This window comes from Portunus trituberculatus, chromosome 15 (assembly GCF_017591435.1).
Source record: "Portunus trituberculatus isolate SZX2019 chromosome 15, ASM1759143v1, whole genome shotgun sequence".
In the NCBI taxonomy this organism is placed as follows: Eukaryota; Metazoa; Arthropoda; class Malacostraca; order Decapoda; family Portunidae; genus Portunus; species Portunus trituberculatus.
Genome location: NC_059269.1, coordinates 3,291,129 through 3,316,190, shown reverse-complemented (window position 1 = coordinate 3,316,190; position 25,062 = coordinate 3,291,129). Strand labels below are relative to the sequence as shown.

The window sequence follows — 25,062 nt, the reverse complement described above, 5'->3', positions numbered from 1 at the left end:
CAGAAGATTAATGGCCAGAGTTTTCACTATTTTAATCACTATATAAGTTTCTGAAGCTGTATAAAAATGCAAAATAATAATAAGAATTAATATAGAAACGTGTCATGTTAATGAAGTGGGTAAGTACAACTGAACAACTGAACCCAGTCTTGAATTTGCGGAGTTATCGAGTTACGCCTCATCTCAAATTTTCTGCATTTTCTCAAAAATATTAGATTGATAGATGTTGCCAAACTATATTGAGAGGTGGAAAGGAATCAATCATTTCATGTCTTAGGACATAGTCAGTCGCAACGAAAGGACACACACACACACACACACACACACACACACACACACACACACACACACACACACACACACACAAATGGGCAAGCCTCTTAATGTGTGGCCCCTGTTCACCTAGCAGTAAATAGGTACGGGATGTAACTCGAGGGGTTGTGGCCTCGCTTTCCCGGTGTGTGGAGTGTGTTGTGGTCTCAGTCCTACCCGAAGATCGGTCTATGAGCTCATAGCTCGCTCCGTAATGGGGAAGACTGGCTGGGTGACCAGCAGACGACCGAGGTGAATTACACATACACACACACACCGCATAGTGTAGTGGTTAGCATGCTCGACTCACAATCGAGAGGACCGGGTTCGAGTCCCGGGAGCGGCGAGGCAAATGGGCAAGATTCTTAATGTGTGGCACCTGTTCACCTAGCAGTAAACAGGTACGGGATGTAACTCGAGGGGTTGTGGCCTCGCTTTCCCGGTGTGTGGAGTGTGTTGTGGTCTCAGTCCTACCTGAAGATCGGTCTATGAGGTCTGAGCTCGCTTCGTAATGGGGAAGACTGGTTGGGTGATCAGCAGACGACCAAGGTGAATAACACACACCGCGTAGTGTAGTGGTTAGCACACTCGGCTCATAAACGAGAAGATCTGGGTTCGAGTCCCGGGCGCGACGAGGCAAATGGGCAAGCCTCTTAATGTGTGGTCCCTGTTCACCTAGCAGTAAATAGGTACGGGATGTAACTAGAAGGGTCTATGAGCTCTGAGGTCGCTACGTATGGGGAAGGCTAGCTGGGTGACCAGCAGGCGAGCGTGAATAACACACACACACACACACACACACACACACACACACACACACACACACACACTTCCATTAACTTACGTACATGTATATCATAATCACATGATTCACTAGAAATTCGTACAGTGGCCATAGGCTATACTGACCTACAAACTGACTTTTTTTTTCTTATGTCCTGGCCTATAGCACCTGTAGGTAACTTGAAGAGTATTGGAAGTGCTGTTAATCTTCCACCCCATTAGTGACGCAGGCAATTTTATTTATAGTGGTACCCATATTAGGGTTCATATCACCACCCAAGCGCATCTTTGGTGTAATCACCTAGCACCTAGGTATCATGGTGACATGTAGGTAACATTAAACTACTCGCCAAATGGCAAAATTTCAGGATGGCACATGGTGGGATTCGAACCTAACCGTAGACGTCTGTCCGATCCCATGCTCACCACCTTATCCATTACGCTTATTACAATACACTCATAAATCTATCCTAACTTCCACAAATTTTCGCAGTTAGAATATTTCCAATTATTTTCTTCATCTAGGCTTGTCTAAAACAAATATTTTTAATATCGTTAGTGAAGCAACAATGATAAAAATAAAACAGTCTCAACTCTTAAATTCTTAAATTTTTCAACTCTTATAGAGAAGATAATGGCAACGTTTTAAGAAGAATCTGGGAAGAACTTAGAAGGGAAGGAATTTTTTCAAAATTACAAAAGTGGAAGAGGCTGGCCTTTCTGACAGATTAATTTCTAACTGGGAACCGAAACATTTTTTAAAAGCTAAACAGATAAATGAATAAATAAGTATATGAAAGAAAAATAAACAAATGAATGAATAAATGGAATAATTAAGTATATTAATTAAACAGCAAAAAATTAAAAATAAAATTAGAATAAGAAATAAATAGAATAAAGTGCTTACAAACAATTTAGGGAAACTGAAGGAAGAAATGAACAAAGCAGCAAGATGTGGATTGTGAGTGCAACAGACACAGGAGGGACGAGTGTTGCCTGTCATGTGGATGAACTCTGGCGATATCATTGTTTTCTTATATATATTTTCGGACGTAGGCATAATGCAAGGCTAAGTGATCAGAAAGAAAATCAAATCTAACAAGGGGACGAAGAGGACGTGACTTCTGCATCAGCTCACCATGTGTCAGGTAACTGAATGTCATTTCTTTTAGGCCGGCCATACACTATCATGTACACCTGACAGGTACGCCTGGAAAGTTACGCCTGTCAGGTATACCTGATACCTGAGGAGCACACACACTCTTCATGCATACCTGTCAAGTTTGTCAGTTCGCCATGGATTCTCGAGAAGATGAGTTGTACTTTCTCTCCTTATTATCTGTAGTTTTTGTGAAATGTAAAAACAGACTGAAGAAACACAAAGGATTATTAATAACTGAGAGACCTGTTCAGGTACACCTGATGAAACCGCCACACACACATCAAGTTTACTCGCCTGTCAGGCAGAACTGCTCGAATTTTCATCAGTTGTCAGGTCGCCTGAGAGGCTAGTTTTTCCCGCCATACACTATCAGGCATACCTGACAGGCGTAACTTTTCAGGCGTACCTGTCAGGTGTACATGATAGTGTATGGCCGGCCTTAGACATGTCTATCAACTTAACATGTTTCAACTTTTTGTATCCAGTTTTATTATACATGTTAACTTTCAAGATTAGAACAGTACTACTTTTAAAGATCCTGAAACTTTGGTGGTATTTAATTCCTGTTAGGAAAAAAAATAACAAGAATTACAAATTAATAATATATCGGTCTGTGTGTGTGTGTGTGTGTGTGTGTGTGTGTGTGTGTGTGTGTGTGTGTGTGTGTGTGTGTGTGTGTGTGTGTGTGTGTGTGTGTGTGTGTGTGTGTTTGTGTGTGTGTGTGTGTGTCTTGATTGATGTAGTACTTGACAAACGGAGCTTACGAACATGGGTAAATAATCAATCAATCTATCTATCTATCAATCTTGATTAAGCTCTCTCTCTCTCTCTCTCTCTCTCTCTCTCTCTCTCTCTCTCTCTCTCTCTCTCTCTCTCTCTTTGTTTGTTTGTATTAGTAGTAGAGAAGCAATGGTATTAAGAAAAACTTGCTTATGTTATTGTTCATATATATATATATATATATATATATATATATATATATATATATATATATATATATATATATATATATATATATATATATATATATATATATATACTTATTTCTCTAAGTAACGTCCAGTTAAACCTAGAACGCAAAATTGCCATTTGAGGCGCTCGATAAACTAGGTACAGTGACTAGCCTTCGATGAATGGGGCCTCTTCGCATCCTCTAAACACGTGCATACACCAACACACTGACACCTTTAAAATTTCAATCCTTGTCTCTGTACTGTTTGCTAGTTATTGAAATCAACTCGAGGGAGGGCCACGTGATTCGTGTTCGCTGGCTGCAGCACTTGGGCAATTGTCATTCAGTGCTGTCTGAAAGAGAAAGGGGAAAAAAAAAAATTCAAAGGAGACCTTCGACAGAAAATAGCATGATGATTGAAAGGATGAGGAAAGTAATTTGCTGTAACAAATAGAACTTTTATCGAATACTGAAAAATATAAAAATAATGAAATGTTCATTACATCAAACAAACAAACAAAAAAAAAAGATAGTGTGGGAGATCATTATAAAACCAATTTTTCCTCATTCAAACGCAAAGCAAAGAGTGTAGAAAAATAGATGAGTGGGAGAAACACACAGGAGCACCAGCGAATACATAAGAACTAATGGGAGCAAACCTGTTGCTCTCTGCAAGGCTGTCTGTGAGGATATAGATGAAGACTCCACTCCACACCACCCCCTCCAGGCAGGGCTTACAGGAGAGGAAGATTCCATGAAGCGTGAACTAACTGCATAGAAGTTTTTGTCGAAAGATGAAATATATTACTATTGTTGCTTCTACGGTATATGTCCGTCACTAGACAACAAACAACAACTTCCGTAAAATAGCATTTCACAGTAGATCCAAACGAATTTGAATTACAATTTGTTGCATAGCGTACAATGTTTCATTTGCGGATTAAAGTCCAAGTACTTTCACTGTTACGTCACCCAGGACAATAGAGTGAAGAGAGTTCCAAGCGTTAAAAGGTGTTCTGGTTCATTTGAAGCGAATTTTACTACCAGCTATTTTGAGGCATTACGTCTTTTTGTGTTTCTTCCATCAGCTGTAAAGTAGTCGGCCGGACTAACAATATATCAGATCACTTCACATCCTTTTTTTTTCAAGGGATGGGTAAGTTTTGTTCGACAATCCTTTCTTCATATTTCATATTCAATGAAATATTAGTTTTCCATGTTCCACTTTATAATTTTTTTTTTTCTCCAATATGGCCACTAAACGTCCAGTTCGAACCAGCGAATTATAGGACATTTGATAGTGCCCTTTCTTCTATATGCATATTTTCAAGAAACTACAATTTAAAAGAAAGAAGAAAAGGAGACGAGAGGTGGAAAAGATGTCAGAAGAGAAGGAAACTACGGAAAGATGAGAAAGACAAGTAGGGAAAGACAGCTTACTAAAAAAAAGACAAGATGATGCATGGAAAAGAAAAGCGGGATAGAATAATATGAATGATAAAATTAAATTCATATTATCAGCATAGTCATCAACATACTAGAAAATAAAATATTTTTTTAATAATTTTGAAACTTCCTTTTCCAAATTCTATATCATTGGAACTGCAATCTGCCCAGAACCTTTACACAAACTGTCATCATGACGAACTCCTTATTTTGTCTTGTCTGCCTTGTATACGTAGCTTTATTATCGTAAGACGTATTACAGATCCATTTCAGTATCTTCTAATATTTGTATCTCGGCGCCTTGCTTCCAATGTCGATGCTTGGTCAAAGCGACAAATCTTTCAAAGCGTTGAGGTTCAGTATGTTCTCCAACCGAGTTTTGCACTCTCGTGTATTGACAAATAAATACATTAAATAAATGAACGTGTAAACTGAAAAATAGTTAAGATATAAACAGTCTTAACAACGACTCCTTCCGAAGAGAAGAGGATTACAATATATAGTCTGTAAATTATTTGTCAAGACAAGGAAAGACTTTTACTTCAACACAGGGTTAATCTGTTTTCACAGCTGCCTGCAATCTCCACGAGGACAGGAGGGAAGGGAGGAAGGAGCATTAGACACTGGGGAGTGAAGGAGCACCAGCCAAAACTATGAAAGGTTCTGCCTCCAGGAGAAGGGACAGGTGAAGAAAATGTTTGCTCATATAATCTTTACATCAGTTTGAATAGGAAAAAAAAAAAGACTCAAAATGAAGCAAGCCATTTCTGTCGCTGTGTTTATATGAGTAAACTCCTGCAGAAAAAAAAGGAACTTGTGAGCATCCTGTGTAAAGAAACGTAAGCTAAATAAAAATGGAGAGCTTCCTGCGTACAAAATACAAGTGATGGGATAGGAAAACCACGTCAATGCTGAGTCTTTCCAATGCTGCTTGGCATCTAAAGGAGACCTGCCACGACCGCCAAGAGACGCCTGTACCTCCCATCAAGATCAAGGGGAATGATCCCGTGCTGAGGATGAACACTAAGGTTAGATGCACACGTATGCTGTCTGGGAACGCTAGGGTGTCGTAAATGGAGCCACACACACATGAAAACAAAGGCAGGAGATATCCGCGCCTTCCCTTTGATCAATACCCAAAAGAACCCTCACTCCTGTAAACATTGATTCCACCTCCTGACGCTCCTCTCTAACCAAACTAAAGCATTCCACATCCCTCCACATCAATTCTGGAGTGAATGCCATCTACTTAAAAATTAATGTGTCAGAAGTTCTAGTGTGCAAAGGAAGCATTTAAAAGGGAATGTATTGGGATTTTACATGCAATTACTTCGAGTTAAGAAACATGTCGTTATCTACAAACCGTAAGTGACCACTTGGGGCCCAGGGACAGATTGCAGTAGCCAATCACGATGCTGTTGGTGGCTAGAAGGGCTGTAGAACACTGCAGTGACCAATCAGGGACCGGGAATTGATCTCCAGAGCCAATGAAGACCACCTCGCTTCCCCATTGGACTGGCGCGAGAACGGTGGGCGGGGCAAAGCGGAGGCTGCGAGGATGCTGACTTTCATCTTCAGTTGGTTCCGTCAATTTAGTGTGACGGACAGGATCGGACTAAAGTTAAGAGTGAAATCGCGTGTGAAATTAGATATAGAGTGGACTAAGTGTCTTATCCCGTGTGCGCAACAACCATCAGTACGTGTGAGGGTCAACTTTACGAAATAGGGCAGAAAGATAAAGTTCTTTTGAAGGAGGGAAGAAAGGCAAGAGCCATCACACACACGGGGCCAACACAGAGAGAGGGCTCTTTGTGGCTCCGGTCTCAGTCATGAAGATTCACGGTGACTGACATTTCCTACATGTACCAAGTGAGTAATAATGGTAACCAGGAGTGAAAATAGTAATCTATCTCGACTAAAGAAAAGGAAACAGAAATCGTAGAGTAACCACATGATCGCTTCCACCTTAGCCCTGACTCTCCATCTCACAAACTATCATCACTGTCCATCTGTCCAAGCTCCACTTTACACTACTGTACTATTACAGCAACTCCACCTTGAAACTGTTAGTCTTTCTCCTCATCTGCCTTACTGTAGTTTCATATCAGACCATGCATCCTCGTTCCTCACACAGTTTATCGTTCAAGTAGATCTTCATATCAGACCATGCATCCTCGTTCCTCACACAGTTTATCGTTCAAGTAGATCTTCATATCAGACCATGCATCCTCGTTCCTCACACAGTTTATCGTTCAAGTAGATCTCCACCTCACAAACTCTTCACCTCTTGCTGTGAGCTGTCCTCACCCTTCTTTCTGCCAGTCCTCCAACAGCACACAAGTCTTCCATTACCTTTCCTATACATCTTTATCTCCTGCCAATCCTTCACCTCCTCCACTCCTCTGTCATCACTGTTTACCCTCCACTTCTTCGTCATTCCTCGGTCTCCTTCATCTCCCCGTCAGTTCTCCACAGTTTCTTCCTCACCAACAGTTCTTCATCTCCATCTTCCGTGATAATCTCTCTATAGCTACCAGTTTTCCATCTACTCCACCTTCCCTCCAACAATCAATTCAACTGCTCCACCTTCCGCGAATCTCCATTTTTACGCCTTCTTACCAGCACCCTACCTCCTTTACCCATTTCTAAGTCTTCCACTTCTTCCATCTTCCATCCACTCCATCTCTCTATTTCTCCCACTAATTAGTCTCTCACCAATGATCCACTTCCCTGTCACTTCTCCCTTTTAGTTAGTCCTTCATCTATTCCACCTTCTCCACCTGAATCCTCAACTGAGACGTCTTCCTAATCTTTCAACTTCTCTACAAACTCGCCTGTTTTCTACTTCCTCCATCTTCTTCATCTCCATTGCAGATCATCCACAGGTCTTAAAAATCACTAATAAGTCTCCACTTTACTGTCAGTTCTCCACCTGTCCTCCACTTTCAGGCAGATCTTCTTTCTTTTTCATATCTTTCATCTGCCATCCGAGCTTCTCCACTCCGTCGCATGTTCTCCACTTCGCAGCAGATTCTCCACCGACCAGCATGACCTCCACCTTCCCCACTTCTCAGCAGGTCTTTCATTTCTCTTTCACTTCCTTTATTTCTCCGTAATCCACCCATCTCTCCCACCAACTCGCCGGCTTTCAACCTTTAAGCTTCTCCACTCTTAAGACCATACGAACCTAAGAAAATAAAGGAAGCTGTATGCAAAGAAGCCATTAGGCCTTAGGACAAGTGGTTGTCCATATATGAAACATACCTAATTATTTTCACCTATCATCCTCATCCACATCATCTCTCTGAAATTTAGATTTAATATCTTCAGTCATGTTTCGTAAAGAATATCCCTCATCTTCTGTACCTATTTAGTGATTCTCCTTTGTACTGATTCCAATATATTCATATCCTCTCTGTAATAATAATGCAAAGTATAGTTTAGATGAAGACATACTAATGCCAAATACAACGAAGGGAATTTTACTTTTAACATTCTTAAGAACTCATTTCAATACCCGATTTCCCTTATTTCTGGCCTCGAAGCACTGGTTTTTCTTCCAGACGGAGATTAGAGCAAATTTAATTAATGAATATTTTTCCTCCCATGAACTTATCAGAGCTTCGTTGTCAATTGTGTATTTACTCTGTAGATTTCTACAAATAATTTGCATTTGTCAAAATTAAACTGCATTAGCCATCTATTTCTCCACTCATTCATCCTGTCCAAGACTGCCCGCAAGGTATTGTCATCCGAATATGACATAATTAATGTACCTATTTTCATGTCATCCACAAATTTATTAACATCACCAAGAATCCCACTATATATATATATATATATATATATATATATATATATATATATATATATATATATATATATATATATATATATATATATATATATATATATATATATATATATATATATATATATATATATATATATATATATATATATATATATATATATATATATATATATATATATATATATATATATATATATATATATATATATATATATATATATATATATATATATATATATATATATATATATATATATATATATATATATATATATATATATAATTGACCCTAAACCAGTCCCTGTGGCACTTCACTGGTTACTTGACCAAATTTGGCTTTAGAAATGTTTATTATAACTGTCGCCCTATCCTCTTAACAGTTTTCCATCTATCCCTTCATCAAGAATCTTTGATGGGGGTATTTTGCCAAACGCGTAATTCAAGTCCAGCAATAAAATGTCACAACTACCCGTATCTCGTCTGGTCCTGGAGGTTTGATTTTCTTTCAGCCGATATATGAATCTATTCTATCTCCTTAGTTAGGGAAATATCTGCCAACCTCTTGTTCTCGTCTGCTCCAAAATCTGTTCACTATCCGGCATTTGCTGCGTATTTTCCTAGGAGAAAGCTCCATGAAAACACACGTTTAGAATTTTATTCATGCATCTCTTCCCCAAAATTAACTTACTCTGCATCAGATGCCTTTAATAGACATACTATTTCTCTGTTCTTTGTCACTATGTATCTGATAACGACCTTTGGGGTCAGTCTTCGCTTGTTGGCTAGCTATTTTTAGGTGAACGGGGTATCTCCCCCGGAATATGAAAAGATTATATGAGTGAGAGTCAATAAAGAGTGAATAAATTGGTTAACTTGCCTTAAGTGAAAGTGAACAAAACAATGATTTAACAGGTAAAAACATAAACAGGCAAGAAGTATATGAGAGAAAGGAGCAAACTGAGTAAACGCCTACAAAAAGGAAAATGAAGAAGGGCTCTCGATTCCTCAGAGTGCTGAGAAAGCTCTTATACTGCTGCTGATGCAAGGCCCAGGAGCAGGACGAGGAAGCCGACGAGTGCGTGATTGTTGAAAGTCAACACCAAGATGAAAGAAAGATGATGTGCGTGAGAAGAGTGACAGAGTGGCTGACAGCAGCTGGGAGACGGCTCAGTCACTACCTTGCAGTGACTTGCGGCCTGTTTCTTGCGTGCGAGTCAGCCCAGAGCTTGTCTGAAGAATGCGTGGCGCTGAGAGATCCTGTGTGTAAGACAGAGAAAATTGCATTTATTGATGAACCCATGATTGAGTATGTTTATGCTCTGATCGAAGGGCCTCTGAAACCATCAGCGACAGAGGGTCCATCGTGTCGAAGAGCAAAGCAAGGCCGGGAGGCAGATAGAGCGCTGTGCTGCAAGACGTCAGTGACTCAAGAAGAATGTGCGACACGAAGTGACGGACAATGACGGCGAGTTGTAGGGGTTGTGTGAGAAACCGAGACGGAAGAAGAATAAGACAGTCCAGGAAAGAGAAACACATGCTCTCACACCCCTTAAGCTTAAGCCACAGAGCAACACCCCTCAAGCCCAAAGAATAGCGCCGAACTAGTGCCGTCAGGACGAGCGTGACAACGTGTGTCTGTTGTGGCAGGAGAGCATGGTGAAAGTAGTGGTGCCGGTACCGCCACATAGACGGGGTCATGTCATCAGCAGTCGGGGAGACATGATCCGTCAGCTGCAGCAGCAGTACCCCGCCGTGTCTGTGTCAGTGTCCCTACCGCAGGATCTCGCGTCCGGGAAAGTAATCATCGAGGGACATAGAGTGACGCCGTGGCGCTGCAAATTACCTGCCGTCTGCAGGCAGCAGACGAAAAGCGGCACGAAGCAAAGCAGTGACGCCAATAGAGAAAGAAAGTGGCGTTAAAGGTGCAGGTGCCACCGAAATGTGACGCCACGTGGTGGGTCCTCGAGGCGAGACGCTGAGATGGCTGGCACAGGAACACCCCGCTGTTAGGGTGACGGTGCCATGCGACACTCGAACCGCAGCAACAGTAGTTATACCTATAACTGTACTGAATTCGAGAAGTTTTCGGCACAAAATTTAGAAATGTGTGGCACGCACAGGCTGCCCGCCACAAGAAACTTTGAATAAATTGTTCAATAGCATTAACAGTCACTCCGGGATTGGTTGATACTTTTTCAAGTATAACAAGTATATTCAAGTATATTCAAGGAACTTTCAGTCAGTCAACAAATGACCCATTCTCGAAACGCAGGAACCTTTTTTGCCAAACTCTCTTGAACATGTTGCCATCACGACATCCATCAAGGTGTGAAGGGTGCATATTACGAGATAATTGTTGTATTGTATGTCTGATTTGTAAGACAGAAAACTTGCGGCAGAATAACTAAACAATAGAGAGATGTTTGTACCATCTGTATCTGACAGGTGTTGTTAATTGAAATGACTAACCAATGTTGTCCACTGCTGACAGGGTTGTAGACTATTTTGATGGCGGTAGTGCCCTCTGGTGGCAGATTTTCAAAGTAAGCAACGCAACAGTACCATAAGACGGCACGCTTTCAAGATAGTCTGTGACTGTACTGTCCTCTGGAGGCAGATATACGAGTATGAACTAAAAAGTGTATCACTTCCAGCTGGTATGGAATATGTCAATGTACTTTGCTAGTCCGGCAACTGCGATGTCTTGCAGCGTTGAAGTTCTTAATCAATAGCAACGGGTAATTGATTAAACAACTCTTACATGTTTTTTAATCATTAATGATACTTGATAATCCTTTGCATTTAGTTTTATTAATTCCTTTCCTCTAACCAAGGGACATGTGTATAATCCTTGCCCTCTCTCTCTCTCTCTCTCTCTCTCTCTCTCTCTCTCTCTCTCTCTCTCTCTCTCTCTCTCTCTCTCTCTCTCTCTCTCTCTCTCTCTCTCTCTCTCTCTCTCTCTTCATCATAGTGTTGTATCTCTTGCCATCCTCTAGCGCTTTTTACATGGTTACTGTTCTTCTTACTCTGTTTTAACCGCATTCCTCCTTTTCTCACTCAGCCTCACGACACAAGATTAGAATTTCTCTGGCCTCTATTATATCCATTCTATCCACCTCTATAATGCAAAAATAAACCTTTATTCACTATTTTCATTCCTTTCATTGGTAAACTCAAGAACTTCTTACTTTTGAAGAAAGAAGTCTAGAAACACTTTCCTAATTTTGGCTAAAGTTTCTTGACACTTCTTTGCGGACTGGCATATCAGCAGGCTAGTGTCCTTCCTACATGAAAAAAAAAAAAAATGAAGCAGTTAGAGTATACTGGCGCCTAGTGAAGACCAGTGAGGCGTCATCTTTTCATCACGAGGTGTAAACTTGTTACCGCAGATGATGCACACCAACGTATAATCGGTTGATACTCTCACCACAATTTTCCGTATGAGCTTTTTGGTCTTACCTAGGGAAGCGTTGCGGGATCTAAATTATAAAGTACATCCCTGCTAAAGTAGGCAACGTTTAGCATTGATATCAAACTTGGCAATAATATGATCAATAAAAGATAAAAAAGAAATAACACGAAAATTGTAATTTCATTAAAAGAACGTACAGGAAAATAAGAACATAATACCGAATAGATACCATTTCAGTGAGCTGCAATCACTATAACGCGAAATGTAGTGAATGGAATGTGAATGTGTATCTAAAGGAACAGTGTATACTGAAATAATGCGATGAACAAAGAAGAGAGGGTGATGAAGAGCTCCAGGACCTGATGGCAAAGACGCATTACCGCTAAGTTAAGGATGAGGGAAAAAAAAAATGAGACTCGAGGAGGTTGTATGGAATATTTCCACTACGTTTACAAAGGAGAAAGGGAAGAAATTGTCAAAGAGCTAACAGAGAAAAGTAGCGCGGCGCATAAGAGAATTGTGAAGCCTTTAACTCAAAATGCATTGAAACAGCGAGAAGGAGGAAAAAAAAAAAAAAAACACACAAAAATATCACGAATGGTCAGTTTTCAGCGTTTCCCAATTAGTTTAACATCATCTCGCGATACATATAAAGTAGTCGTATCAAAAGTCAGAACACTGTATTATATTGTATCTTTTGATTTCCCGTGCTTTCATTCCTTCTAACATAATTTACTTGAGTTCAAACGATTAACATGATTTCATGGACCAAAATATAGTCGCCTTGGTGTCGGAAACTCTTACGTTTAGAGAGTTTTATATAACACATACACTTCGAAGCAAATTTTATCTGGAGATGTTCATGGCTCTCATAAAAGGCTCCAAAACAAATTTTGTTAATTTCTTTATGTGAGAAAAGAAAATTTTGCGGATGAGACTGAGGTTACTGCAATGCTTTTAATGCCATATTCCTCGGGTCTGTCCTGCCACGTTTAGTAGAACACGGTATGCCTTAGATTTCAAAAAGCTTCTTATGGTGAACATTACCTATTTGCTGTCTAAGTTACGTAGATATTTCCATGACGATGAATAACTTCTACATTCGTCAAAGCTGAGGGTCAGTTTGTTTTGTTATTGTTTTGAACTTTAAGTATCAAAAGACTGTCTCAGTATCAGAGTTTGAAAGACGAAAAGTTTACTACGAGATTAATATTCGTGTGTGTGTGTGTGTGTGTGTGTGTGTGTGTGTGTGTGTGTGTGTGTGTGTGTGTGTGTGTGTGTGTGTGTGTGTGTGTGTGTGTGTGTGTGTGTGTGTGTGTGTGTGTGTGTGTGTGTGTGTGTGTGTGTGTGTGTGTGTATGGAACCCAACCATTCCTACACCTCGCTGATCGTACAGCTCACAATTTGTCCAGCTTTTTCACATAAAATTTACTTCGTCATTCATATTCCTATAGTGTTTGTTGTCTTGTTACTGGCCGCCCTAGCGGTGCTGCGCGTTCGCAGGGTGACCACTCTCGGTTTTTTTTTTTTTTTTTTAAGATCTTGGTATTTATATCTTGTCTTTGGATCTTGGATTCTTAAGGTGAAAATGTTACTAATCTTGGGAATTTTTATGGATATATTCCAGTCATCTACCGCTCTACGCATTTCAGAACTTCTATCTGGTCAATACAGGACACACTACACCTGTACTGTCCGGGCTGGGAGATGCTCCTTGAGACGATAATCGTGTTTGATGTTTCCAAAAGGACTGTGAACTGGATGGGTTCTTACAAGAGGAGCTTTATTACTATTTGGTGATAGTTATGGATAACTTTTCCTGAAGGAAAAAAAAAAAAGGTAGAGCATAAAGTCACGACTTTATATATATATATATATATATATATATATATATATATATATATATATATATATATATATATATATATATATATATATATATATATATATATATATATATATATATATATATATATATATATATATATAACACCTACTTAAGTAACTTTTCTCTTGCTTACCTTTACTTACGTAAATTTGGTTATGTCTTGTGTAATATGATCACTCAAAAATTTCTGATTGGGGCAGAGAAAGCTTAATAGTGATCAATGCCTTAAAAAATCAATTCCTTCAACTATCAACTCGGCAAAACCTTCTAGACTCTTCTTCAATGACACTCAACTTTACCATTCTATACACAGAATACCTTCGGTCTGCCCTTTACTTATAAACTAAACTAGAAACTTCACCTCTTCTCTAGCTTAAACAGCTTCTGTGAAGTTAGGCGCTCTGAATCGCATTCACTTTTTTTTTTTTTTTTACGCCTCCCCCTCACCATCTACAAATTCTAAATAGGGGGTTTATGTGCCCATGTATGGAGTATTCTTCACAAGTATGGGAGCTTCCCCTCATACTGTTTTCTTAGATAGGGTGGAATCAAAAGCTTTTCGTTTTATTAATTCCTTTCTTCTGACAGACTGTCTTCAGCCTCTTTCTCACTTCCGCAATATTGAGTCTTGCTATCTTCCACCGCTATTTACCACAGGGCATTTGCTCTTCTTATCTTACATTTTTTTTTTATAGCTGCATGGCCCTTCTCCTCCTGCAGTTTCATTGCATAAGACTTTCTTCTTTTTCTCACCCCTATTCTGTCCACCTATCTAATGCAAGAGTTAGCCAATATCCTCAATCATTCATCCCTTTCTCTGGTAAACTCTGGAATTCCCTGCCTACTTCTGTATTTCCATATACTTATGACCTCAGTTAATTTAAGAGTGAAGTTTCAAGACATTCATCACAGTTTTTTGGCTATCTCTCTTGACCCTAATTGGAGACCGGAATCTCGGTGAGCCTTTTCTTTAATTGTTTTTGCTGCCCTTCACCAGTTTTCCCCTGATACGAGTATATACATGAAAAGGAAAAGGCGCGACATATATCATTCCTACTTTGCTGTTAGGAATTTTGAAATTTTCGAAGCATATATATATATCTATATATATATATATATATATATATATATATATATATATATATATATATATATATATATATATATATATATATATATATATATATATATATATATATATATATATATATATATATATATCTATATCTATCTATCTATCTATCTATCTAGGGAGGCGATGGCGTAGTGGATAAGATGGTGAGCGTGGGATCGGGCAGACGTCCACGCGTAGGTTCGAATCCCACCACGTACAACCTTAAAACACTTTGTCATTTGTCGAGTGGTTTAAAGTTACCTACATATCACCATGATACCCAGGTTCTATGAGCTTGGGTGGTGATATGAGCCCTAATATGGGTACCACTATAAACAAAATTGCCTGCGCCACTAATGGGCGGAAGCTGAACAGCGCTTCCCATACACTCTTCAAGTGTGCCTACAGGTGCTATAGGCCTTACCGTAAAAAAAAAAATAAAAAAATCTATCTATCTATATATATATATATATATATATATATATATATATATATATATATATATATATATATATATATATACTTGAAATAATTTTGTTCTATAAGCATCATGTTAGCTACTAGATTTTATTTTCCTTTAAGGTGTTGAGACATGTTCTGAATTGAAATTATTCCGCAATCAGTTTGTTGTTGATATGAAGGACAATCCTTATGAATTCAAAAGGAGTTTTATTTTATGAAATCAGCTAAAATACACAATGTTATTTTGGAAAAGTAATTTCTCAAGACATATTCTATGGTAAAATATTTGCTAACCAGTCTAAAACTTAAGCAAATTTTAGTAAATTTTTACATTTACACCAACAGCTCACTTCTGGATGAAGTTAATTTTTTTTTTCTGGTAGACTTCGACCTATTTTGAATGAATATACAATTTGTTTCCATCGCAAATCCATAGTTTTTTTTTTTTCCCTTTCCCTCTGTCTCTTACTGAAACACGATTTAGCTGTAAAACGAGGCATTTATTTTTTTCTGGTATATAATGACCTGTTTTGAATGATTCTGCACTAACCTAAGTTGACCTAATCTAACACTAACCTAACCTAACCTAACCTAGCGAACACACGTAAAGGCATTCCTCACTCCAGAGTAAGGAATATACGAGATAGAATCTTTAAGATGAAAAGGGTAACAAAAGTTATGTTGCTGTTGGTGTAAGAGTAAAATAATACCGGCTTTTTCATCTCTCTTTGTATGCCTAGGATCCCACGTTATTGGAACATTCGTGTGTTGAGCCACCACACAACATGGACGATCATACCCACTCACCCGAGGGAGAATGTAAGAATGTTAGAAAAGTATTAATTACATTAAAAACGCTTATGAAAATCATTACATGTGCTATTATTCTACTTCTGTCATCATTTCACTCTTCTTTTCAATCCATAACTCTTTAAGTACAACAAGTACAAGATTTTAAAACAACATTGTGGTCGCACTTGAAGCTGTGCAGTTGCCATATGCCTCTATCCTACAGTCAGTGAATTATTTTTCCATTTTTTCTTCAGCAGAAGGCTATATGCCTCTCTTTACCAGACAATTGGCTTCCAAACCATGAAAGTTTAGTGAAACATACATGTAAGTGAATAGAAACATTTGCTATGGTCGTGAAGGAGCTTGGAGGACGTGGGATGCTAGCTCACGACTGTCGTTGTATAGCTAATGTTGGGGTCACACTACAGATTTTTTTTTTACTACGACGTCCCCGACGGTCGTAGGATGGCTGTCGCCGGCAGCAATGACGTCATTTTAACGGCTTTTGGCTTCTCGTAAGATGTCGTAAGTTAAGCCATACGTTAACGTATGGCTTATCATTTTCGTTCCAAAGCTGGATGTTGCATCTATGTCCGAGACGACTTGATTTAAGGCGGGTTCACACGTGCTAATTAGTGACTGAAATTTTACGTACGTAGAGTTTCCGACTCTATATCGATGCCTAGCGACTGGAGAAAGCAGTCGCAAAACATGACATGTTGGTCTTGTTAGTCGATTTGTGACTTTATTTAGGTCGTGACGTCACGGAGTAAGTTTTGAAAATGTTGTCTCCAGATGCAGAGAAGAAGATGTTAAAGTTGGTGAGAGAAAGAAACACATCTGGGATCCCAGAAATGAATTATATAGTAAAAAAAAAAAAAAAAAAAAAGAACTTCAGCAAATCGTCGTTCGATAAAATAGCTGTCACTCTACAAGAACTGCTTCCCGCAATGCAGGGTGTTGTTGGAGGTGAGGATTGAAGAATTGTCAGGATTTAATTTGATCGCTATTGTGCATAGTCTTCTTAAGACTAGCAATTTTCTTATGAGAAATGTAGGGCAATTTAGAGTGTGGTAGACACTCCTTTCTTTCCTTCTACTTAGCCAGGGACGTATCCACAGGCATTTTTTTTTTTTCTGTTGGCTCTTCCGGCACACCAAAAGAAGAGCAACCACAGCTTCAGCATCGTCACTGGAGGAAGACATCTTGGCGGATCGCTGTTTGTTTACATTCACTTTCCGCCAAGGCGCCAACTAGTAGATACTTTCCAGGCCTTACGTGTGACACTTTCCGACTATAAAGGATGAGTCGAAAACTCTACGTACGTAAAATTTCAGTCGCAAATTGGCACGTGTGAACCCGTCTTTACTCTCCTGTCCACGTTCTTAAATCTTTCGAGTTTTCCACCCTCTGGTTTCGACTCAATAGTCACTCTCTAATTAAATTTATCTATGGTGTTTATCTCTTCCCTAACTCATCTGATTATAATAAATTCTTTTGCTATTTAAATTCTAAAGGGGAGCACATTTTGCCCCTACATCCTTTCGCGGAGATCTCCATCCTTGGAGACTTCAATGTTCACCATCAGCTTTGGCTTTCCTCTCCTTTCACTGACCATCCTGGTGAACTAGCCTTCAACTTAGCTATCCTCCATGACTTAGAGCAACTGACCATCTTGAAGATACGTCCAACATTCTTGATCTCTTCCTTAACTCTAATCCTTCTGCTTATGCTGTTACCCTCTCTTCTCCTTTGGGATCCTCCAATCACAACCTCATATCTGTATATTGTCCTATTTCTCGAATCCCTTCTCATGATCCACCAAAGCGTTTTGCCTCTGCTGCAGGTGGGGAGACCTGAGGAGGTATTATGCTGATTTTCCCTGGAATGATTACTATTTCCATGTCAGAGACTCATGTCTGTGTGCTGAAGATATAACAGAAGTAATAGTAATTGGCAGGGAGGCGTGCTGATTTTTCCTGAAATGATTACTGCTTCCGTGTCAGAGACTCATCTCTTTGTGCTGAACGCATAACAGAGGTGATAGTACCTGACATGGAGGCGCAAATTCCTCATTCTTTTTCTCAACCTAAACCTTTTAAACCTTGGTTTAAGTCAGCCTGGTCTTGTGCTATACATGATAGAGAGATTGCTCACAAAAGGTACTTGAGCCTTCCATCTCCTGAATCTCACGCACTTTATATTATCTCTGCCCGGAATCATGCTAAGTCTGTTCTTCAACTTGCCAAACACTCCTTCATAAATAGAAAATGTTAAAATCTTTCAAACTCAAACTCCCTCGTGACTTCTGGCATCTAGCCAAAAACATCTCAAATAACTTCACTTCTTCATCTTTCCTCCTTTATTTCATCCTGATGGCAACACTGCCATCTCTTCTGTCTCTAAAGCTGAACTATTCTCTTAAACCTTTGCTCACAACTCCACCTTGGATGATTCTGGGCTTGTCCTCCTCTCCTCCTCCCTCTGACTATTTCATGTCTACAATCAAAATTCTTCGTAATGATGTTTTCCATGCCCTCGCTGGCCTAAACCCTCGGAAGGCTTATGGACCTGATGGGGTCCCTCCTATTGTTCTCAAAAACTGTGCTTCTGTGCTTGCACCTTGCCTGGCCAAACTCTTCCAACTTTGTCTATCGACTTCTACCTTTCCTTCCTGCTGGAAGTTTGCCTACATTCAGCCTGTTCCTAAAAAGGGTGACCGTTCTAATCCCTCAAACTACCGTCCTATAGCTTTAATCTCTTGCTTGTCTAAAGTTTTCTTAATATATCCTGAATAGGAAGATTCTCAAACATATGTCGCTTCACAATCTTCTATCTGATCGCCAGTATGGCTTCCTTTAAGGTAGCTCTACTGGTGATTTTCTGTCTTTTCTTACTGAGTCTTGGTCATCCTCTTTCAGAGATTTCGGTGAAACTTTTGCTGTTGCGTTAGACATATCAAGAGCTTTTTATAGAGTCTGGTACAAAGCTTTGATTTCAAAACTACCCTCCTATAGTTCCTATTCTCTGTGTTACTTTTACTCAAGTTCCATATATGACCATTCTATTGCTGCTGGGTAGATGGTCACTGTTCTTTTACTAAAACTATTAACAGTGGTGTTCCTCAGGGTTCTATCCTGTCATTCACTTTCTATTATTCATTAATGATCTTTTTAACCAAACTTCTTGCCCCATCCACTACTACGCTGATGATACCACCCTACATCTTTTGACGTCTTTTTCAGAGACAACCACAGAACACCTGATTTCTGATCTTTCTAAGATTTCTGATTGGGCAGAGAAAACTTAGTGATGCTCAAAAACTCAATTCCTCCATCTATCAACTTGACATAATCTTCCAGACAACTATCCCCTCTTCTTCAATAACACTCAGCTGTCCCCATCTTCTACACTGAATATCGCAGTCTGTCCTTTACTCATAATTTAAACTGGAAACTTCACATCTCATCTCTTGATAAAACAGCATCTATGAAATTAGGCGTTTTGCGGTGTCTCCGTTAGTATTTCTCACAACACAGGGCAGTATCCGTCTTTGTATGGAGTACTTTTCGCATATTTGGGGTTGTTTCACTCTCAGTTTTATTAGACAGGGTGGACACAAAAGCTTTTCGTCTCATCAACTCACCTTACTGAATATCTTCAGCCTCTTTCTCACAGCTGGAATGTTGCATCTCTTGCTATCTTTTATCACTGTTTTCATAGTAACTGTTCTTCTAATCTTGATAACTGAATGCCTTCCCTCCTCCTGTGGTCTCGCTGCACAAAGCTTTCTTCTTCCTTTCACCCCTATTCTGTCCTACACTCTAATATAAGAGTTAACCATTCATACATACCTTTTCTCTGGTAAACTCTGGAACACCCTGGCTGCTTCTGTATTTCCATCTTCCTACGACTTAACTTCTTGTAAGAGAGAGGTTTCAGACTTTTGGCTAACTCTATTACTTTAAAAGGGAACTGACAATGAAGTGGGTCTTCTTTTTTTACTTCCACTATTCACCCTACAGTGAGCTCTACATGCCTATCTGGGAAAAACCCCCACAAAATAATAATAACAATAATATCATTTGTAATTATTCTGACAAGAAGAAAGCTTGTTGGGGGTTATCTTTCAAATATTTATCAATTATATTTTTGAATGATGCAACAAAAGTGTTTACAATTTCTGATGGAAGCTTATTCTGGATATTAGCAATTCTATTAAAGAAAAGTGCTTTGCCTCGTGGGATTTGAGGCGTTTGTGTGTAATTTTGAATCCTTTATTGCTTGTCATATTAGAATGATCAATGATAAAATATTAATTTGCATCAAGGTTGTTATATCCTTTAACTAAGATGATCAATAAGTTTGAGGACCAACCGACTTGAGTCTCAGTTGGTTTGTGGACCAACTGACTTGGGTCTCAACTGATTTGATGATGAACTGTCTAGTCTCAGTTGATTTATGGACCTGTTGACCTGAGTACCAGCGCTTCGGAACCAATTGACCTGCACCCGTGTGTGTGTGTGTGTGTGTGTGTGTGTGTGTGTGTGTGTGTGTGTGTGTGTGTGTGTGTGTGTGTGTGTGTGTGTGTGTGTGTGTGTGTGTATGTGTGTAAATAGTCCTCAGAAGCAGATTGTTTCACCGTTATTTTTTTCAGGTCGGACATGGACTTTTCTTTGGCGGGTCACTACACAGCCTGCAGCTACATGACCTCGGCTGACCTGGTGACTCGTGATCCCCGCCTGCTGACCTCCCCTGACCTGCGGGTGGCAGCACTGCACGCCGCACCAAGACCAGATTTTGTCAAGCACGAGCTCGCGAGGTGAGTTACGTGAGCCAGCACCTGCCGCCGCCTACCACCCATACCCTCCTCACTGCGGACCTGTTTGTATGGCGCACGGGGTGAGCTGTGAACGGAATATCAAAACGCGTATGTATATATATATATATATATATATATATATATATATATATATATATATATATATATATATATATATATATATATATATATATATATATATATATATATATATATATATATATATATATATATATATATATATATATATATATATATATATATATATATATATATATATTATATATAGAAAAATTGTCAAAATTACCTTGTGATTTTTATTCACAGTCGTTGCTTCCTATTTTTTTTGCACTTTCTTTTTTTGTATATAATCATAAAGATGTGATTCCAACATATTTGTTATCTTATGTTATTTATTGCACGTTTGCAAGCTGCAAGGCTACATGTGAGGAGGCAGTGAATAACTGCTGATGTGAAAATGACTCCCAGTGAAGTTTAATAGCATTCGTTCAGGGGGAACTGTGAAGTTATAATTAAAGACAGATGTGACCTCACCGAACGTTCCCTTTCTTTTCCTCAACAAAAGGGGACGGTCATAACCTGCCTTCTAAAGACTTCCTCAGTTCACACAAAACTTTATGCACCTTGCTACATACACGCATTTCACTCAAAAATTTACATTAAATATAGTGATTCCTATACCAGCCTCGAACTCTCTTTTGAGGAGAGGACCATAGATGTCTCCAGATCGGACTACTTTACCCGTTTCAATCCTAAATGTCTTGAGATCCCCTCAACTTTTTCTTCCTTAACTTCTGGAACATTAACGGTCCTATATCTAATTTTTAATCTGTAGAACACCACCTCTCCTCTACTAAACCTCATATTCTTTTCCTCACTGGAAAACAGGTGTCTGAGGCAACTGACAGTAGCCCCTTTTTCATTCCCTTCTACTTTCTCTATCCTTATTTTCATTCCAAAGCTGAATAATGCGTCTATGTGCGCAACGACCTATATTATACTCGTGCCCACCCTCTTGAATCTTCGGAGTTTTCCACCGTTTGGCTACAACTTCAAAGTCACTCTCTAACTTAATTTATTTGTACTGTGTACCTGTCACCTAATTCCTCTGACTATAAAAAAATCTTTGACAACTTAACTTCCAAAGTGGAGCACATTCTATTTCTCTTTCCTTTTCTGGAGATCTCCTTTCTTAGAGATTTCCATGTTCACCACTAGCTTTGTCTTTTCTCTCCTTTTTACAGACCATCCTGGTGACCTAGCCTTCAACTTTGCTATCCACCATGACCTAGACGCAACTGATGCAACACCCTTCTTGTATTCCTAACCTTGGAGATACGCCCAACATTATTTCTGCTTATACTGTTACCTTATCTTCTCTGCTGGGTTCCTCCGATCATAATTTCATATATGTATTTTGTCTTATTGCTCAAATCTCTCCTCAAGATCTCCCCAAAAGCAAAGGTGCCTATGACGTTTTACCTTTGCTAATTTGGGAGACTTAAAAAGGTATTATGCCGATTTTCTTTGGAATGATTGCTGCTTCCGCGTCAGAGATTATCTCTCTGTGTTTAGCACATAAGAGATGATGTCTAGCATGGAGTACATTCATCACTTTTTCTCTCGACCTAATCCTTACAATATCAAACCTTAGTTTTCTACAGCTTATTCTCTTGCCATACATGTTTTCCTCTCTTACATAGAAGAAATAGAGGTGGTTTTCAAAGCTACCTATCTATTCTCCAGTTAGTCAAATATGTATTCCTTCATCAATGGAAAGTGTCAAAATCTTGCGAGAACCAACTCCTCTCGAGCCTCCTCTCACTTAGGCAAAAACATATCCAGTGACTTTGCATATTCATCTTTTTTTTTTCATTTATTTTATCTTGATGCCACGACTACCATCTCATCTCTTTCTGACGCTAAACTCTTTTCACAAACCTATGCTGAACATTCTACTTTGGATGATTCAGGAGTTGTTCTTCCCTCTCTCCCCTCAGACTACTTCATGCTACCAATTAAAATCCTACACAATAAGGTTTTCCATGCCCTTGCTGAGCTAAACTCTCGGAAGGTTTACGAACCTGATGGAGTTCTTCATATTGTTCTTAGAACTGTCTCGGTATTTGGACTTTGTATTGCCAAACTCTTTCAACTCTGTTTATCAACATCTATTTTTTTCTTTCTTGGTGAAAGTTTGCCTACAATTCAGCCTGTTACTTAAAAGAATGACTGTTTTAATCCCTCAAGCTATTGTTCTATTGCTTCTCATTATCTAAAATTTTTGAGATTACATCCTCAACAGGAAGATTCGTAAACATATATCATTTAACAATCTTCTATTTGGTCGCTAGTATGACTTCTGTCAAGGCCGCTCTACTGGTGATCTGCTCCTTACTGAGTCTTGGCCATTATCTTTTAGAGATTTTGGAGAAACTTTTACTATTGCTTTAGACATATCAAAAGGTCTTGCTAGAATCTGCCATAAAGCTTTGATTTCCTTTCTGCTGTCGTAGATAATCATTGTTCATCTAAATCTATAAACAGAGCTAGTCCTTAGTGATATTTCCTTTCACTCACCCTCTTCCTATTATTCATCAATGATCTTCTAAACTAAACTTCTTGTTTCCACTTTTACGTTGATGACTCTGTACTTTTCCATGTCTTTTCATTGACGACCAAATCTTCAGGAAGTGAAGAAATCATGCAGGGAAGCCTCAGAAGCCGGACTTCTCATCTCTGATTTTTTTTATTCGGGCAGATCGAACTCAGTATCGTTTAATGTCTCCATCTTTCAACTCATCACAACCTTCCACACAACCTTCTCCTCTTCTTCAATGACACTTTAACTGTCCCCCTCTTCTACACTGAATACCTTCGGTTTTCTTTACTTATAATCTAAATTGGAAACTTCACATCTCATCCGCCAGTTGAAGTAATGTGTTCTGAGTCGTTTCCGCTTGTTTTTCTCACTTTCCCTACCAACTGTTGACTCTCTTCCTTCCTACATGGGGCTTATTCGTCCACACATAGAGTATGCTTCACATGTATGGGGGGAGTTCCACTCATATACAGCTCTTTTATACATGGGTGGTGGAATCTAAAGCTTTTCGTCTCAACTCCTCTCCTCTGACTGACATTTTTCACTCTTTCTCACCACTGCAATATTCGAATCTTTTGCTATTTTCTTGTGCTTTTTCATGCTAACTGGTCTTCTTATCTTGCTAACTGCATGCTTCCCTCTTTTCTTTCTCTCACCCCTATTCTGTCCACCTATCAAACGCAAGAGTTAACCAGCACTCTGGCATGTATCCCTGCCTCTGGTAATTCTAGAACTCACTGGTTATTTTTGTTTTTCCATCTATCTGTGACTTGAACTCATTTAAGAGGGAGGTTTCAAGACATTTATTCCATATTTTGGGCCAACTCTTTTGACCATGTTCTGAGACTGGCATCTTAGTGGGCCTTTCTTGTTTTCCTTGGCTAGTTTCCACCTACATTAGAAAAAAAAAATAATTAAGCATTTGAAAATTAGGATTCATGACCATATGGGTAAACAATCTTAACACCACTTCACTCAACAATTCAGGATCACGTTCAGGAAGCAAGCCATCTTCTATATAGTGAGAACTTTAAAATATGAGTCTGTGGTAGGAGGAGCGTCTCGTGATAGGGCAGCTGCAGTCCTTGGTCCTCTACTCTGTTTTTAGTGGCTTTCATTTATTTTTTTAGAAATCTTCCTTTGCCTTAGACCTAATCTAATGGCATACATAGTGTAACACGAGGGTACTGTGAAGCTCCAAAACTTGTAGATATCATGAAAAAATTATCAGAGGTGAGCAAGAACGCTCTTATATTCACTCCTCTGCTCCTCCACTCCGAGCGGACTTCCAAATCGCTAGCGGTGGAGCGCGAATACCAAAAATTTCATATGAGAGTGGAGGAGCGGGAAGCGGACTCTTCAAAATCCTGGTCAGCTCTTTTGCTCCAGCTCTTTTTTTTTTTCCTTCCTCCGCTCGCGCAGCCCTCTCTTCCGTTCACGCTCTTTTTTTCATTCTCCGCTTGTGCCTTCGCTTGCGCTC

The 25,062-nt window shown here is 39.2% G+C and overlaps 1 protein-coding gene across 1 annotated transcript in view; it reads left to right on the top strand.

Annotated features, from left to right (window-relative positions):
• Positions 1-6,247: 6,247 nt before the first annotated feature.
• The window catches only part of LOC123504058 (fer3-like protein), a 38,457-nt gene continuing 19,642 nt past the window's right edge, over positions 6,248-25,062 (top strand). The window contains exons 1-2 of the mRNA XM_045254321.1: positions 6,248-6,524; positions 20,795-20,959. Of these exons, the coding sequence (XP_045110256.1) occupies positions 20,802-20,959 (158 nt within the window). The 5' untranslated portion in view covers positions 6,248-6,524; positions 20,795-20,801. The remainder of the gene's footprint in view (positions 6,525-20,794; positions 20,960-25,062) is intronic.